This window comes from Ranitomeya imitator, chromosome 4, assembly GCF_032444005.1.
Source record: "Ranitomeya imitator isolate aRanImi1 chromosome 4, aRanImi1.pri, whole genome shotgun sequence".
NCBI classification, from domain to species: domain Eukaryota; kingdom Metazoa; phylum Chordata; class Amphibia; order Anura; family Dendrobatidae; genus Ranitomeya; species Ranitomeya imitator.
This window is the reverse complement of record NC_091285.1, coordinates 196,556,716-196,573,932: the sequence shown is the minus strand read 5'-3', so window position 1 is coordinate 196,573,932 and position 17,217 is coordinate 196,556,716. Positions and strand designations below refer to the sequence as shown.

Sequence of the window (17,217 nt, the reverse complement as noted above, 5' to 3'; positions counted from 1 at the left end):
ATTAACACATGTGGAATATAATTAACAAAAAAGTGTGAAACAACTGAAAATCTACTATCTAAGGGTCAATTCCGTTTTTCTGTCTGTCCTTCTGTCACGAAAATCCCAAGTCGCTGGTTGGTCGCGGCAAAACAGCCACGACCAATCAGCGACGGGCAGTCAGGCGGCAAAATGGCCGCTCCTTACTCCCCGCAGTCGGAGCCCGCTCCATACTCCCCTCCAGTCAGCGCTCACACAGGGTTAATGGCAGAGTTAACAGACCGCGTTATGCAGCGGTGTTATTAACCCTGTGTGACCAACTTCAACTACCCTGAAATAGATTGGGGAACAGAAACCTGTAGTTCCAGCAAAGGTAATCGGTTTTTGACAACTATGAGAGACAATTACCTTTCACAACTGGTTCAGGACCCAACAAGAAAGGGGGCACTGCTAGACCTAATATTAACCAACAGGCCAGACCGCATAGCAAATATAAGGGTTGGGGGTCACTTGGGAAATAGCGATCACAAAATAATAAGTTTTCATGTTTCCTTTAAAAAGATGTGTAGTAGAGGGGTTACAAGGACACTAAACTTCAGGAGGGCAAATTTCCAACGGATGAGAGAGAATCTTGGTGCAATTAACTGGGACGATATCTTGAGACACAAAAATACACAAAGAAAATGGGAGACGTTTATTAGCATCCTGGATAGGACCTGTGCACAGTATATACCGTATGGGAATAAACATACTAGAAATAGGAGGAAACCAATATGGCTAAATAGAGCTGTAAGGGGCGCAATAAGTGACAAAAAGAAAGCATTTAGAGAATTAAAGGAAGTAGGTAGTGAGGAGGCATTAAATAAATACAGAAAATTAAATAAATTCTGTAAAAAGCAAATCAAGGCAGCAAAGACTGAGACAGAGAGACTCATTGCCAGAGTAAAAATAATCCTAAAATATTCTTTAACTACATAAATAGTAAGAAACTAAAAAATGATAGTGTTGGCCCCCTTAAAAATAGTCTGGGTGAAATGGTGGATGAGGATGAGGAAAAAGCCAATATGCTAAATGACTTTTTTTCATCAGTATTTACACAAGAAAATCCCATGGCAGACAAAATGTCTAGTGATAAAAATTCCCAATTAAATGTCACCTGCTTAACCCAGCAGGAAGTGCGGCGGCGGCTAAAAATCACTAAAATTGACAAATCTCCGGGCCCGGATGGGATACACCCTCGAGTACTGCAGGAATTAAGTACAGTCATTGATAGACCATTATTTTTAATCTTTAAAGACTCCATAATAACAGGGTCTGTGCCACAGGACTGGCGTATAGCAAATGTGGTGCCAATATTCAAAAAGGGAACAAAAACTGAACTCGGAAATTATAGGCCAGTAAGCTTAACCTCTACTGTGGGTAAAATCCTGGAGGGCATTCTAAGGGATGCTATACTGGAGTATCTGAAGAGGAATAACCTCATGACCCAGTATCAGCACGGGTTTACTAGGGACCGTTCATGTCAGACTAATTTGATCAGTTTCTATGAAGAGGTAAGTTCCGGATTGGACCAAGGGAACCCAGTGGATGTAGTGTATATGGACTTTTCAAAAGCTTTTGATACGGTGCCACACAAAAGGTTGATACATAAAATGAGAATAATGGGGATAGGGGAAATATGTGCAAGTGGGTTGAGAGCTGGCTCAGGGATAGGAAACAAAGGGTGGTTATTAATGGAGCACACTCGGACTGGGTAGCGGTTAGCAGTGGGGTACCACAGGGGTCAGTATTGGGCCCTCTTCTTTTTAACATATTTATTAATGACCTTGTAGGGGGCATTCAGAGTAGATTTTCAATATTTGCAGATGACACTAAACTCTGCAGGGTAATCAATACAGAGGAGGACAATTTTATATTACAGGATGATTTATGTAAACTAGAAGCTTGGGCTGATAAATGGCAAATGAGCTTTAATGGGGATAAATGTAAGGTCATGCACTTGGGTAGAAGTAATAAGATGTATAATTATGTGCTTAATTCTAAAACTCTGGGCAAAACCGTCAATGAAAAAGACCTGGGTGTATGGGTGGATGACAAACTCATATTCAGGGGCCAGTGTCAGGCAGCTGCTACAAAGGCAAATAAAATAATGGGATGCATTAAAAGAGGCATAGATGCTCATGAGGAGAATATAATTTTACCTCTATACAAGTCAGTAGTTCGACCACACTTAGAATACTGTGCACAGTTCTGGTCTCCGGTGTTTAAGAAAGACATAGCTGAACTGGAGCGGGTGCAGAGAAGAGCGACCAAGGTCATTAGAGGACTGGGGGATCTGCAATACCAAGATACGTTATTACACTTGGGGCTATTTAGTTTGGAAAAACGAAGACTAAGGGGTGATCTTATTTTAATGTATAAATATATGAGGGGACAGTACAAAGACCTTTCTGATGATCTTTTTAATCATAGACCTGAAACAGGGACAAGGGGGCATCCTCTGCGTTTGGAGGAAAAAAGGTTTAAGCATAATAACAGACGCGGATTCTTTACTGTAAGAGCAGTGAGACTATGGAACTCTCTGCCGTATGATGTTGTAATGAGTGATTCATTACTTAAATTTAAGAGGGGACTGGATACCTTTCTGGAAAAGTATAATGTTACAGGGTATATACACTAGATTCCTTGATAGGGTGTTGATCCAGGGAACTAGTCTGATTGCCGAATGTGGAGTCGGGAAGGAATTTTTTTCCCCAATGTGGAGCTTACTCTTTGCCATATGGTTTTTTTTTGCCTTCCTCTGGATCAACATGTTAGGGCATGTTAGGTTAGGCTATGGGTTGAACTAGATGGACATATAGTCTTCCTTCAACCTTAATAACTACGTAACTTTTTACTATTGATGCTGCCTATGCAGCATCAATAGTAAAAAGATCTGTTAAAAATAATTAAAAAAATAAAAAATAGTTACTCACCCTCCGTCGGCCGCCCGAATCCAGAACAGGCCTTTCCCGCTTCTCGCTCCGGTGACCGCTCCATGTATTGCGATCTTGCGAGATGACCACCTTGCCTGGATCCAGGGGGACGACGGAGGGTGAGTATATAACTATTTTTTTTTTTTTTTTAACAGGGATATGATGCCCACATTGCTATATACTGCGTGGCTGTGCTATGTACTACATGGCTGTGCTATTTACTACGTGGCTGTGCTACATACTACGTGGCCGGCCGCGGACAATCAGCGACAGGCGCAGTCCGGCCGCGAATTGGCGCGGGATTTGAACCACGCTTCGCTAATTGGTCACGCCCGGCCGAATCCTGTGTATTATTCAATGTATTATTCTAAAATCTTCATAAATAAACTACATTCTAGAATACCCTATGCATTAGAATCGGGCTACCATCTAGTATGTCTTATATTCTAGGTTCTTCAAAGTAGCCACCTTTTGCTTTGATGACTGCTTTGCACACTCTTGGCATTCTCCTGATGAGCTTCAAGAGGTAGTCACCGGAAATGGTTTTCACTTCACAGGTGTGCCCTGTCAGGTTTAATAAGTCGGATTTCTTGCCTTATAAATGGGGTTGGAACCATCAGTTGTGTTGTGCAGAAATCTGGTGGATACACAGCTGATAGTCCTACTGAATAGACTGATAGAATTTGTATTATGGCAAGAAAAAAGCAGCTAAGAAAAACGAGTGGCCATCACTACTTTAAGAAATGAAGGTCAGTCAGTCCGAAAAGTTTGGAAAACTTTGAGCTGTGCAATGTACTGCGCAGGCTGTGCAAAATACTGCATGGGCTGTGCTATACACTACGTGGCCTGTGTTATACACTACATGGCCTGTGTTATACACTGCGTGCGTGGTACTGCGTGGGCTGTGCAATATACTACGCGGGCTGGGCAATATACTACGTGACTGGGCAGTATACTACGTGACTGGGCAGTATACTACGTGTCTGTGCGTGGTGGGGCAATATACTACGTGGACATGCATATTCTAGAATAACTGATGCGTTAGAATCGGGCCACCAAAATATATATATATATATATATATATATAGGGTCCCATTTTGATTCCGGAGAGTGGGACGATTTTTCCTCACTTGTCACCAGTATACAATGTTTTTCTTACTCAGCAGCTATTAGGCCATGTTCACACCATCCTTTTTTTAATGCGGAACCGCCGCGATTTTCCCGCTGCGGGTCCGCAGCTGTTTTCCATGCAGGGTACATTACAATGTACCCTATTACAATGTACCCTATGGAAAACAGGAACTGCTGTGCCCACATTGCGGAAAATCACGAAAAAAGCCGCGCTGAATAGCCGCGGTAAAAAAGAAGTACCATGTCACTTCTTTTTGCGGAACTGCAGCGGTTCTGCACCCATAGACCTCCATTGTGAGGTCAAACCCGCAGTAAAACCCGCAGATGAAAAAAATATCTGCGGGTTTTCTGCGGTTTGTGGTGCAGAACCGCTGCAGTGTGGCTGCCCCCCTGTGCCCCAATCCCACCCCCCCATGCTCCGATGCCACCCCCCCGTGCTCCGACGCCCCCCCCCCCCGTGCCCTCATCTCCCCCCCTTATACTTACCCGGCCTCCCGGTGTCCGTCCGTCCGTCTTCTCCCTGGGCACCGCCATCTTGCAAAATGGCGGGCGCATGCGCAGTGCGCCTGCCGAATCTGCCGGCCGGCAGATTCGTTCCAAAGTGCATTTTGATCACTGAGATATAACCTATCTCAGTAATCAAAATAAAAAAAATAGTAAATGACCCCCCCCCCCCTTTGTCACCCCCATAGGTAGGGACAATAAAAAAATAAAGAATTTTTTTTTTTTTTCCCCACTAAGGTTAGAATAGGGTTAGGGGTAGGGTTAGGGTATTTTCAGCCATTTTAACCCTAAAAAACTTCCTAGAAAACACACAGACTCTGCATAGAAAACTGCATAAAAAAACGCACTAAAAAACGCATCAAAAAACGCACCAAAAAAAGGACCTGCGTTTTCTGCCAAGAGCTGCGGTTTTTAGTGCAGAAAAAACAGAAGGGAAATCAGGAACGTGTGAACATGGCCTTAATCTTTTACAGGACCAATTCCTGTTTTCTATATTACAGAACTGTAATGTATCTGGATAAATCGGATGCCATACTGGTGGTCCGTATAATGATGGCATGTGATTTTTTTTCTCGCACCCATCTGATTTTGGAGTGAAATTGTACTATGCTGCAATGTTTTACTAAGAGCTCCTTCTCACTTGCGAGAAATACGTCCGAGTGTCGCAGGTTAAAACCCTGCTCTGGCGACGGCACTCCACAGCGGAGCGTGCAGCTCCATGTATTGCTGTGCGACCACACGCTCCGCTCTGGAGTGCCAGAGCAGGGTTTTAACCTGCGAGACACGGACGTATTTCTCCCAAGTGAGGATCCCTAACGCTGAATACAGCTGAGAAACGATACGCAGATCTGAACGGCCTCGTTGAATGACACTGATCTGTGTGCAATACCTTTTATAACTGGATTACATAGTAACATAGTAACATAGTTAGTAAGGCCGAAAAAAGACATTTGTCCATCCAGTTCAGCCTATATTCCATCATAATAAATACCCAGATCTACGTCCTTCTACAGAACCTAATAATTGTATGATACAATATTGTTCTGCTCCAGGAAGACATCCAGGCCTCTCTTGAACCCCTCGACTGAGTTCGCCATCACCACCTCCTCAGGCAAGCAATTCCAGATTCTCACTGCCCTAACAGTAAAGAATCCTCTTCTATGTTGGTGGAAAAACCTTCTCTCCTCCAGACGCAAAGAATGCCCCCTTGTGCCCGTCACCTTCCTTGGTATAAACAGATCCTCAGCGAGATATTTGTATTGTCCCCTTATATACTTATACATGGTTATTAGATCGCCCCTCAGTCGTCTTTTTTCTAGACTAAATAATCCTAATTTCGCTAATCTATCTGGGTATTGTAGTTCTCCCATCCCCTTTATTAATTTTGTTGCCCTCCTTTGTACTCTCTCTAGTTCCATTATATCCTTCCTGAGCACCGGTGCCCAAAACTGGACACAGTACTCCATGTGCGGTCTAACTAGGGATTTGTACAGAGGCAGTATAATGCTCTCATCATGTGTATCCAGACCTCTTTTAATGCACCCCATGATCCTGTTTGCCTTGGCAGCTGCTGCCTGGCACTGGCTGCTCCAGGTAAGTTTATCATTAACTAGGATCCCCAAGTCCTTCTCCCTGTCAGATTTACCCAGTGGTTTCCCGTTCAGTGTGTAATGGTGATATTGATTCCCTCTTCCCATGTGTATAACCTTACATTTATCATTGTTAAACCTCATCTGCCACCTTTCAGCCCAAGTTTCCAACTTATCCAGATCCATCTGTAGCAGAATACTATCTTCTCTTGTATTAACTGCTTTACATAGTTTTGTATCATCTGCAAATATCGATATTTTACTGTGTAAACCTTCTACCAGATCATTAATGAATATGTTGAAGAGAACAGGTCCCAATACTGACCCCTGCGGTACCCCACTGGTCACAGCGACCCAGTTAGAGACTATACCATTTATAACCACCCTCTGCTTTCTATCACTAAGCCAGTTACTAACCCATTTACACACATTTTCCCCCAGACCAAGCATTCTCATTTTGTGTACCAACCTCTTGTGCGGCACGGTATCAAACGCTTTGGAAAAATCGAGATATACCACGTCCAATGACTCACCGTGGTCCAGCCTATAGCTTACCTCTTCATAAAAACTGATTAGATTGGTTTGACAGGAGCGATTTCTCATAAACCCATGCTGATATGGAGTTAAACAGTTATTCTCATTGAGATAATCCAGAATAACATCCCTCAGAAACCCTTCAAATATTTTACCAACAATAGAGGTTAGACTTACTGGCCTATAATTTCCAGGTTCACTTTTAGAGCCCTTTTTGAATATTGGCACCACATTTGCTATGCGCCAGTCCTGCGGAACAGACCCTGTCGCTATAGAGTCACTAAAAATAAGAAATAATGGTTTATCTATTACATTACTTAGTTCTCTTAGTACTCGTGGGTGTATGCCATCCGGACCCGGAGATTTATCTATTTTAATCTTATTTAGCCGGTTTCGCACCTCTTCTTGGGTTAGATTGGTGACCCTTAATATAGGGTTTTCATTGTTTCTTGGGATTTCACCTAGCATTTCATTTTCCACCGTGAATACCGTGGAGAAGAAGGTGTTTAATATGTTAGCTTTTTCCTCGTCATCTACAACCATTCTTTCCTCACTATTTTTTAAGGGGCCTACATTTTCAGTTTTTATTCTTTTACTATTGATATAGTTGAAGAACAGTTTGGGATTAGTTTTACTCTCCTTAGCAATGTGCTTCTCTGTTTCCTTTTTGGCAGCTTTAATTAGTTTTTTAGATAAAGTATTTTTCTCCCTATAGTTTTTTAGAGCTTCAATGGTGCCATCCTGCTTTAGTAGTGCAAATGCTTTCTTTTTACTGTTAATTGCCTGTCTTACTTCTTTGTTTAGCCACATTGGGTTTTTCCTATTTCTAGTCCTTTTATTCCCACAAGGTATAAACCGCTTACAGTGCCTATTTAGGATGTTCTTAAACATTTCCCATTTATTATCTGTATTCTTATTTCTGAGGATATTGTCCCAGTCTACCAGATTAAGGGCATCTCTAAGCTGTTCAAACTTTGCCTTCCTAAAGTTCAATGTTTTTGTGACTCCCTGACAAGTCCCCCTAGTGAAAGATTGTACTCATCCAATTTATACAGTGTTGTGAGCGAGCCCTAAGGCCGGATAAACCCTTTAGGCCATGGTCACACGTTCAGTATTTAGAGAATTTTTACCTCAGTATTTGTGAGTGAAAACCAGGAGAGGAACAATCAGAGGAAACGTATAATAGAAACACGTCACCACTTCTGGATTTATCACCCACTCCTGGCTTTGGTTTAGGCCGGATTCACATTTGCAGTTATGTCCGCAGCGTTTCTTCCGCAATTATCCGCATGCGTTGTGTTTTCCTATATTTAACATTAGGGACGTATGTGTCTGCGATCGGTTGCGTATTGCCACGTTTGACGAAGCATGCATCATTTTGTCGTCTGTGGTTTGGCGCGGTAAACGCAGCATGTAGTAATTTTAGAGGCGTCAATTTGCCGCCTAGAAACGTATGCGGTTGTTAGTGCAAGGAATGCGGCAAAAAAACGAATTACTGTCTATGGGAACGCATGCGTACACGTCTTTGTGTACGCATGCGTTTGATGCGCTTGCGTACTTTGGACTGCGCATGTCCAGGAACTGATTGACATGTCCATTAAAGACACACCCTCCGGGAAATACCAAACGCATGCGCATAAAAAGCGCAAACACATGTAAAGCGCCATGGAATAAATGGCGCTATAATAAATAATTGCATGTATCACTGATGTGCTGTCCGTCGTGTGGTTTATCACCCATTCCCACACTTCTTCATACACCCACACTGTAGGAGAGCTGCCTCATCCAGCCTCACTGTAGCTGCGGAGCAGTGTGAGGTGAGTCACCCGGCGGCGGCCATAATTGGAGCACTGCTGACACCTCTACTTCCTGCCTGGCAGTGACACTGTACACGGGTGCAGCCCACACCGGGGAGAGCGCGGCAGCTGCTGAGCCGGTAAGCGGCCCTTCTGGCAGTAGTCTCCGCCGTGTACCGAATACTGTGCGCGCTCGGCGCTTCCTGCACCCCAACCTCTGAGCACTGCCGTAAAGCGCAGCCTGCCGAGCTGTACGATTCTAGCCGCAATCTCCCCACATCCCATCCCCCTCCGAGCCCCCCTTCCTGGCAGAATCACGTGTCCGCCAGGACCCTGCCGGTTGGTTAGCCCGGGCAGTGACGTGTGCCCAGCTAGTTAGTGAGGAGAGCTCGGTGGTCCGGAGCAGCTGTGTGCAGATTAGAATTGCCGGTGTGTGAACGTGGAGGCTTTAGATTACCGATCTGCACAGAACTCGGTCATGGAGGCTCAGGATCCCAGCAGGTGAGCGATTACCCTGCACGGGGCCGAGGGGTCTCCTCAGCGGCCTAATGAGCACCGCAGTGCGCATGCGCCAGGCTAGCTGCCATTGTGTGGAATGGAGGGAAGAAGCATCAATGTCCACTCCTCAGCCTGTGCATAGGGAGTTGTGGATGCAGCTGTGTACATCATATCTATCTATAACATGTATATAGATATACTACATGGTGGCCCGATTCTAACGCATCGGGTGTTCTAGAATATGTATGTAGTTTATTTATGAAGTTTTCAGAATAATGCAATTTATACAAAGGATTCGGCTGGCCGAGACCAATTAGCAAAGCATGGTTCAAATTCCGCGCCAATTCGCGGCCGGACTGCGTCAGTCGCTGATTGTTCGTGGCCGGGCGTGACCAATCAGTGAAGCCAGGGCCGGCTCCAGGTTTTTGATGGCCCCGGGCGAAAGAGTCTCTTGTGGGCCCCCTCTAACACATGCCACGATTCATGATGCACAGATACAGCAGAGAAATATAGTACAGCCCACGTAGTATATAACGCTGCCACGTAGCGTATAACACAGCCCACGTAGCATATAACACAGCCCACGTAGCGTATAACACAGCCCACGTAGCGCATAACACTGCCACGTAGCGTATAGCACTGCCACGTAGCGTATAGCACTGCCACGTAGCGTATAGCACAGGCCACGTAGTATATAACAGCGATGTATATTGCCCAGCCACGTAATATATATCACGGCCATGTAGTATATAGCACAGCCCACATAGTATATAGCACAGAGATGTAGTATATAACACAGCCCATGTAGTATATAGCAATGTGGGCACCATATCACTGTTAAAAAAAGAAGTAAAATAAGAAATAGTTATATACTCACCTTCCGTCGGCCCCCCAGATCCAGCCGAGGCGTTTACCGATGCTCCTCGCGACGCTCTGGTCCCAAGAGTGCATTGTGGTGTCCCGAGATGATGACGTAGCGAGACCGCAATGCATGGACCGGTCACACGAGCGTCGCGTGGAGCGGGAAAGGCCTTGGCTGGATCCGGGGGGGGCCAACGGAGGGTGAGTATATAATGATTTTTTATTTTTTTAATTATTTTTAACATTAGATCTTTTTACAATTGATGCTGCATAGGCATAGTAAAAAGTTGGTCACGCAGGGTTAATAGCAGCGTTAAAGGAGTGCATTACACCGTGGCATAACGCGGTCCGTTAACGTTACCATTAACCCTGTGAGTGATGACTGGAAGGGAGTATGGAGCGGGCGCCGGGCACTGACTGCGGGGAGTAAGGAGCAGACATTTTGCCGCCGGACTGTGCCCGTCGCTGATTGGTCATGCCTGTTTTGCCGCGACCAATCAGCGACTTGGGATTTCCGTGACAGACAGAAAGACGGAAGTGACCCTTAGACAATTATATAGTAGACTAGATTGTGGCCCGATTCTAACGCATCGGGTATTCTAGAATATGCATGTCCCCGTAGTATATGGACAATGATGATTCCAGAATTCGCGGCAGACTGTGCCCGTCGCTGATTGGTCGAGGCAACCTTTATGACATCATCGTCGCCATGGCAACCATTATGACATCATCGTCACTGTGCCCGTTGCTGATTGGTCGAGACCTGGCGGCCTCGACCAATCAGACGCGGGATGTCTACGTCCTTTATGACATCATCGTTGCTGTGCCCATCGCTGATTGGTCGAGGCCTGGCGGCCTCGACCAATCAGAGACGCGGGATTTCTACGTCGATACTGTGCCTGTCGCTGATTGGTCGAGGCCGCCAGGCCTCGACCAATCAGAGACGCGGGATTTCCAGGACAAACAGACAGACAGAAAGACAGACAGACAGATGGAAAAACCCTTAGACAATTATATAGATAGATAGATGATGTGTATATATCTATCTATCTACACTGATCTCTCTTTTAAACCACATATCCAAACCCTTTCCACTTCCTGTCGCCTCCAACTCAAAAATATTTCACGGATCCGCACATTCCTAAACCAAGAATCCGCAAAGACCCTAGTCCATGCCCTCATCATCTCCCGCCTTGACTACTGTAACCTCCTGCTCTGTGGCCTCCCCTCTAACACTCTTGCACCCCTCCAATCTATTCTAAACTCTGCTGCCCGACTAATCCACCTGTCCCCCCGCTATTCCCCGGCCTCTCCCCTCTGTCAATCCCTGCACTGGCTCCCCATCACCCAGAGACTCCAGTACAAAAGCCTAACCATGACATACAAAGCCATCCACAACCTGTCTCCTACATACATCTGCGACCTCGTCTCCCGGTACTCTCCTGCACGCAACCTCCGATCCTCACAAGATCTCCTTCTCTACTCCCCTATTATCTCCTCTTCCCACAATCGCATACAAGATTTCTCTCGTGCATCCCCCCTACTCTGGAATTCTCTACCACAACATATCAGACTCTCGCCCACCATCGAAACCTTCAAAAAGAACCTGAAGACCCACCTCTTCCGACAAGCCTACAACCTGCAGTAACCACCGATCGACCAAACCGCTGCATGACAGCTCTATCCTCACCTACTGTATCCTCACCCATCCCTTGTAGATTGTGAGCCCTCGCGGACAGGGTTCTCTCCTCCTGTACCAGTTGTGACTTGTATTGTTCAAGATTATTGTACTTGTTTATTATGTATACCCCTCCTCACATGTAAAGCGCCATGGAATAAATGGCGCTATAATAATAAATAATAATAATAATATAGTGCTGTGCTCTTTGTAATGATTACACAGATACTATGGGGTCAGATGATAAGTCTATGGCATTCACCCTACTGGGCCCTAAGTGTCTCCATTCCTGGGGAGCGGCCATCACTGCAGGACAGCAGGGTTTTATATAGGGCCATTGGTATAAATGATGGCATTCTCCCTATGGAGTTGTATGCTGTGCCTGTATATATGGATCTTGTACACTGCCTCCCTGGGTGAGCCTGTATACTGATCACTATATACAGCAGTGTGTGGGCGCAGAGCAGAGGAGCCTGGGTGTTAGGTGATCCATGCATGTTTTGTGGCTGTCGAACAACCTCGGGGACTCGCACATAGTATTCGATCCTGTAGTAGCACACCAGCATGCTCTTATAACACTGTACCCGAGCACGGTCGCTCATCACTATTTAACACCCTAAATGCTGCTGCCAGTCTCTGACATAAGTATTTAAGGAGCTCGATCCGGCCCAGAAGTCCACTCAGACGCCTGTCTCCCCTGATTAGGGGTATAACTACAACAGGTGCAGGGGTTGCAATCACACCCGGGCCCTGGAGCCTAGGGGGGCCTGAAAGTCCCTTTTGGCCTATAGAAAAAGTCTATTGCTGTTAAAGATTTACAATATTTGGGGCCCCGTTGGAGCTTTCGCACCGGGGCCCATGAGTTTCAAGTTACGCCACTGCCCCCGATCACTACTTACCGATGGGTTGCCTGCCTTGGTCCCAGGGCTGCTGAAGCCTGGACGTTGCCGGAGACTGTCATTTTCCCCATACACTGGAGCACTGTAGTATCGTGGTATATTGCACTATCGCAGGTTCAGGTACCCAGTGATGACAAAAATGAACTTTTCATGATTACAAAGTTCTAATCACTTCCTCGAATGTGGGCTTTTATTTGTTTATCGCCACGTCTGTTAATATCGTAAAGCAAAATAAAATCAGAACTCCAATACTGCCCTTTTTCTGTGACCATACAGTTCCTAAAAATGTAATAAGCCGTTAATACCTGTTATGTACTCCAAATGGATGCCAATCTATCTATATAATTGTCTAAGGGTCACTTCCGTCTGTTTGTCACGGAAATCCCGCGTCGCTGATTGGTCGCGGCCGGCCAGCCTATGCAGCATCAATAGTAAAAAGATCTAATGTTAAAAATAATAATAAAAAAAAATAAAAATCATTATATTCTCACCTTCCGGCGCCTTTCCCGCTCCTCACGACACTCCAGTCCCAAGAATGCATAGCGGCAATGACCGGAGATGACGTAGCTGCTCGCAAGATCGCTACCTACCTCATCACGTGTTATTGCCGCAAAGCATTACTGGGAACGGAGCGTCACGACAAGCATCGCTAAAGGCCTGGGCTGGATTCGGGGGCCACTGGAAGGTGAGTATATAACTAATTTTTATTTTAATTCTTTTTTTAACAGGGATATGGTGCCCACATTGCTATATACTGCGTGGCCTGTGTTGCATACTGCGTGGCCTGTGTTACATACTGCGTGGCCTGTTATATACTGCATGGGCTGTGTTATATACTACGTCTCTGCTATATACTACGTGGGCTGTGCTATATACTACATAGCTGGGCAATATACTACGTGGCTGTGCTATATACTACGTGGGCCGTGTTATATGCTGCGTGGGCCGTGTTATATGCTGCGTGGGCCATGTTATATACTAAGTGGGCTGTGCTATATACTACTATACATATTCTAGAATACCTGATGCGTTAATTCTTTTTTTTAACAGGGATATGGTGCCCACATTGCTATATACTGCGTGGGCTGTGTTGCATACTGCGTGGCCTGTGTTATATACTACGTCGCTGTGTTATACACTACGTGGGCAGTGTTATATACTACGTGGGCAGTGTTATATACTACGTGGGCAGTGTTATATACTACGTGGGCAGTGTTATATACCACATGGGCAGTGTTATATACCGCATGGGCTGTGTTATATACTACGTGGTCAGTGTTATATACTGCATGGGCTGTGTTATATACTAAGTGGGCTGTGCTATATACTACTATACATATTCTAGAATACCCGATGCGTTAGAATCGGGCCACCATCTAGTAACACATAACCATACAACAAACAGGCTCTCATATTCCATCTACTGAGAAAGAAGAAAAGTGCACATCTTGGAAAATGGCCAATTTTTATATTTTTTACTTACCGTAAATTAAAAACAAAATGGCACTGAGAAGGAAAATCCTGTTACTAGGTCCTTATTACTGCACAATGAACTTTGTAAAAATAAAACAGTTTTTATCCTATTTGTCAGTAATGGTGTAAAGCCATAACTCCTCACAATGACAGGACAAACTTTTATATGTTTTGGTGATGGAAAAGTAAAAAAGTTATTGCTGTTGGAAAAAGGGAGGCGAAAAACTAAGGCGCCAAAAACAGAAAGTGGCAGGAAATAGTTAGATCCATTTTAATGATTACAGAAGAAACTGTATTTGGCATTTTAATTGTGGATGTATAAAGCAGATGTCTAGGCATACGGATGACATATAGAGTTAAAAAATAGCCATACGGATGAAAAAAATTAGTTTTTTTTTTCTGCATGAAGAACAGACACTTTTTTTTATTCGATTGCATGAACCCAACCTATATAGTGTGTTCCCAGTCACCCCATGATTGTGGTGCGGGGTTTTACTCTTTAAGTTGTATGGTGGAAATAATTAAAGTGTGACTTCAATCATCTGCGACTTTCAGGCTTTCCAGCCTCACAGTTACAGTAGTCTGTACAAACTGTTCATCTATACTATAAAAGAGAGTCCCTGTGTAGCCCAAGACTTACACAGTGATAATATGGCTTATTACTAGGATATGCTCTTGTATTACGGATCAGTGGGGCGCTGATTACTGTAACTCCCACCGATCTTTAGGACAGAGGGGCCTTTGTAAGTGCAGTAAAACTGATGGTACACAAGATACGTCTTCAGAAACGGCTTGCGTTGGGAGATGATCAGTGGTGTATTGGGGCTTACCACTTATGCCTGGGCATCCAATGCCAGGGCGGTAGAGAAATCGGCATGAGTGAATACAGCATGCCCGTCCTTTGTTTCCGGAGGAGATAAGGCGCTGGTAAAGGTGTCTGGTCGCAGCTTAATCTATTGAAATAAGCATGGATCGAGCTCACTCAGAGAATTGTGAACGTTTGTAATAGAGGCTTCTGGAGTCTCTGCCCACCCCCGCTCCCTTCTGAATGGGAAGGTGAGCAGTGCCAATGACATATTACATACCGTGTGTTACTTATTCCCAATATTGTCACCTATGCTGGACTGATGGTGGCAGACCCTAAAGTGACCATGACAGTTCATACATGTTGCCAAATCCACGGGCAGCATGTATCAGACACTGGCTGTGTTAGCAAAGTATGTCTGACTCTGAAACGCTGCAGAGTTTCAATGAAAGACCTACTTTAAAAGCCAGGTGCGACCCGGCAGTTTCTCCCTGCCTCCTGCATGTAAAGGGAGAGACCTGTCAGTCGCTGGCAGGGAGAAGTCACCTCTCGGACAAGCGCGGCTCTGTCCCCTATGGCTTTTAAAGTATACCTCTCTTTGAAACGACGCAGCTTTTCAGAGTTAAACATACTTGGCTGAGATCCTACATCCAGTGTCTGTTACATTTAAGAGTCATTGCATCAGCATAGTGCATAGCACGCTCTGGGAATAACCCTTTAAAGGCTGCTATGACCCTGGCAGATCCACACTATGAAGCTTTTTTTTCATAGATCTTCCTTTTTAACATGTTATAATTATGCTTATTTAATTTCCTTTCCAGTTACTACAACTTCCAGCAAGCCCAGGCTTTCTATGCCTATCCATTCCATCAAATGATGAACGGTCCGGAACTAGGTAATGAACAAAGGACCCTGCACACTCTCACTGGAGTCCCAGCCCATGAACTTCAGGCATTTTCTGGTATGGCAGCCAATGAACCACGTGTTCTGCACACCTTGACGGGGGTGCCAGCCAACGAACCCATCAATATGCACGTGTCAATGGGTGCTCCAGACATTGCTCAGGGAGATATGCAAGGTGAGTTAAGAAAATCATCCTTTCTATGGCAGTACAATTGTGAAATATAAATCCATTGTTAAAGGAATTGTCCAACATTTTTGATACCTGTCCAGAAAGCATTTATTTTTAATTTTTTTCAGAAGAGCCTACCAATGGAAAAAGAAAAAGAGGCAAAGCTCCAGCTGAACCCAAACCAAAGAAGTCAGCTGCCAAGACCCCTAAAGCCCCAAAGCCTCCTAAAGCACCTAAGGCTCCTAAAGCGGAAAAAGCTCCAAAAGCCCCTAAATCGGCAGGCAAACAAGAGAAGATCACAGACGCTTTCAAAGTGAAGAGGAAGGTTGACCGATTTAACGGAGTTTCTGAAGCTGAGCTCTTAACTAAAACGTTGCCAGATATCCTAACTTTTAATTTGGACATAGTCATTGTAAGTATCTAGGAATAGTGTGATTGTAATGGTATGATGATGCTTTGGTATGGTGCTGGCTGATTTTGTTTTTTTTTTTAAATTTTGCACAGATTGGAATCAACCCAGGTCTTATGGCAGCATACAAAGGCCATCACTATCCGGGCCCTGGAAACCACTTCTGTAAGTCCAAGCATTGTTTGCTTGTTAGACTCTTCCATTTTTAGTACGCCTCTTCACGAAACCGGAGCATCGGAAGAGCAGTGTGCACCTATGTTTGCGCCTTGCCACAAATCCTACTCCAGTCAGTGTCCTGCCATTTCGGCAAAGCTTGGAAAAACTCGGAGACTCCAATAATCCCAAAATTTAGGCTCAACTCTGAGGATTCACCAGCCTGCAGTCAGAATGACTGCAGACTCGTACCGAAAGGCTGGGCAACCCTTTAAGGAGTTAATCTCAGCTCAAGGTTGCAGCTGGTCAACCATTTTCTTTGATCCAGCAAAGGAGAGCTGAGCCTAATTTGGGCTATTAGTAGTTTAAACGCTAAAGGTACCTTCACACTGAGCGACGCTGCAGCGATACCGACAACGATGTCGATCGCTGCAGCGTTGCTGTTTGGTCGCTGGAGAGCTGTCACACAGACAGCTCTCCAGCGACCAACGATCCCGAGGTCCCCGGTAACCAGGGTAAACATCGGGTTACTAAGCGCAGGGCCGCGCTTAGTAACCCGATGTTTACCCTGGTTACCAAACAAACACTACATACTTACCTTCAGCTGTCTGTCCTCTGGCGCTGTGCTCTCCTCTGCACTGTCAGCCGGAAAGCAGAGCGGTGACGTCACCGCTGTGCTTTCTGGCTGGCCGGCGCTGACACAGGATGCAGGAGGAGTGCAGAGAAGCAGAGCGCCGGGGACAGACAGCTGAAGGTAAGTATGTAGTGTTTGTTTTTTTAACGTTTACGCTGGTAACCAGGGTAAACATCGGGTTACTAAGCGCAACCCTGCGCTTAGTAACCCAATGTTTACCCTGGTTA

At 45.1% G+C, this 17,217-nt stretch overlaps 1 protein-coding gene across 3 annotated transcripts in view; it reads left to right on the top strand.

The window, feature by feature from the left end:
- Nucleotides 1–8,518: 8,518 nt before the first annotated feature.
- The window catches only part of TDG (thymine DNA glycosylase), a 28,155-nt gene continuing 19,456 nt past the window's right edge, over nucleotides 8,519–17,217 (top strand). Inside the window, exons 1-4 of one of the 3 annotated variants that reach the window (XM_069764241.1) lie at nucleotides 8,519–8,648; nucleotides 15,544–15,800; nucleotides 15,923–16,206; nucleotides 16,299–16,368. In XM_069764241.1, coding sequence (XP_069620342.1) covers nucleotides 15,596–15,800; nucleotides 15,923–16,206; nucleotides 16,299–16,368 — 559 coding nt within the window. In that variant the 5' untranslated portion in view covers nucleotides 8,519–8,648; nucleotides 15,544–15,595. Of the gene's footprint in view, nucleotides 9,010–15,543; nucleotides 15,801–15,922; nucleotides 16,207–16,298; nucleotides 16,369–17,217 lie in introns of all 3 variants that reach the window. The other 2 variants (XM_069764239.1, XM_069764240.1) reach the window with 2 other exon arrangements.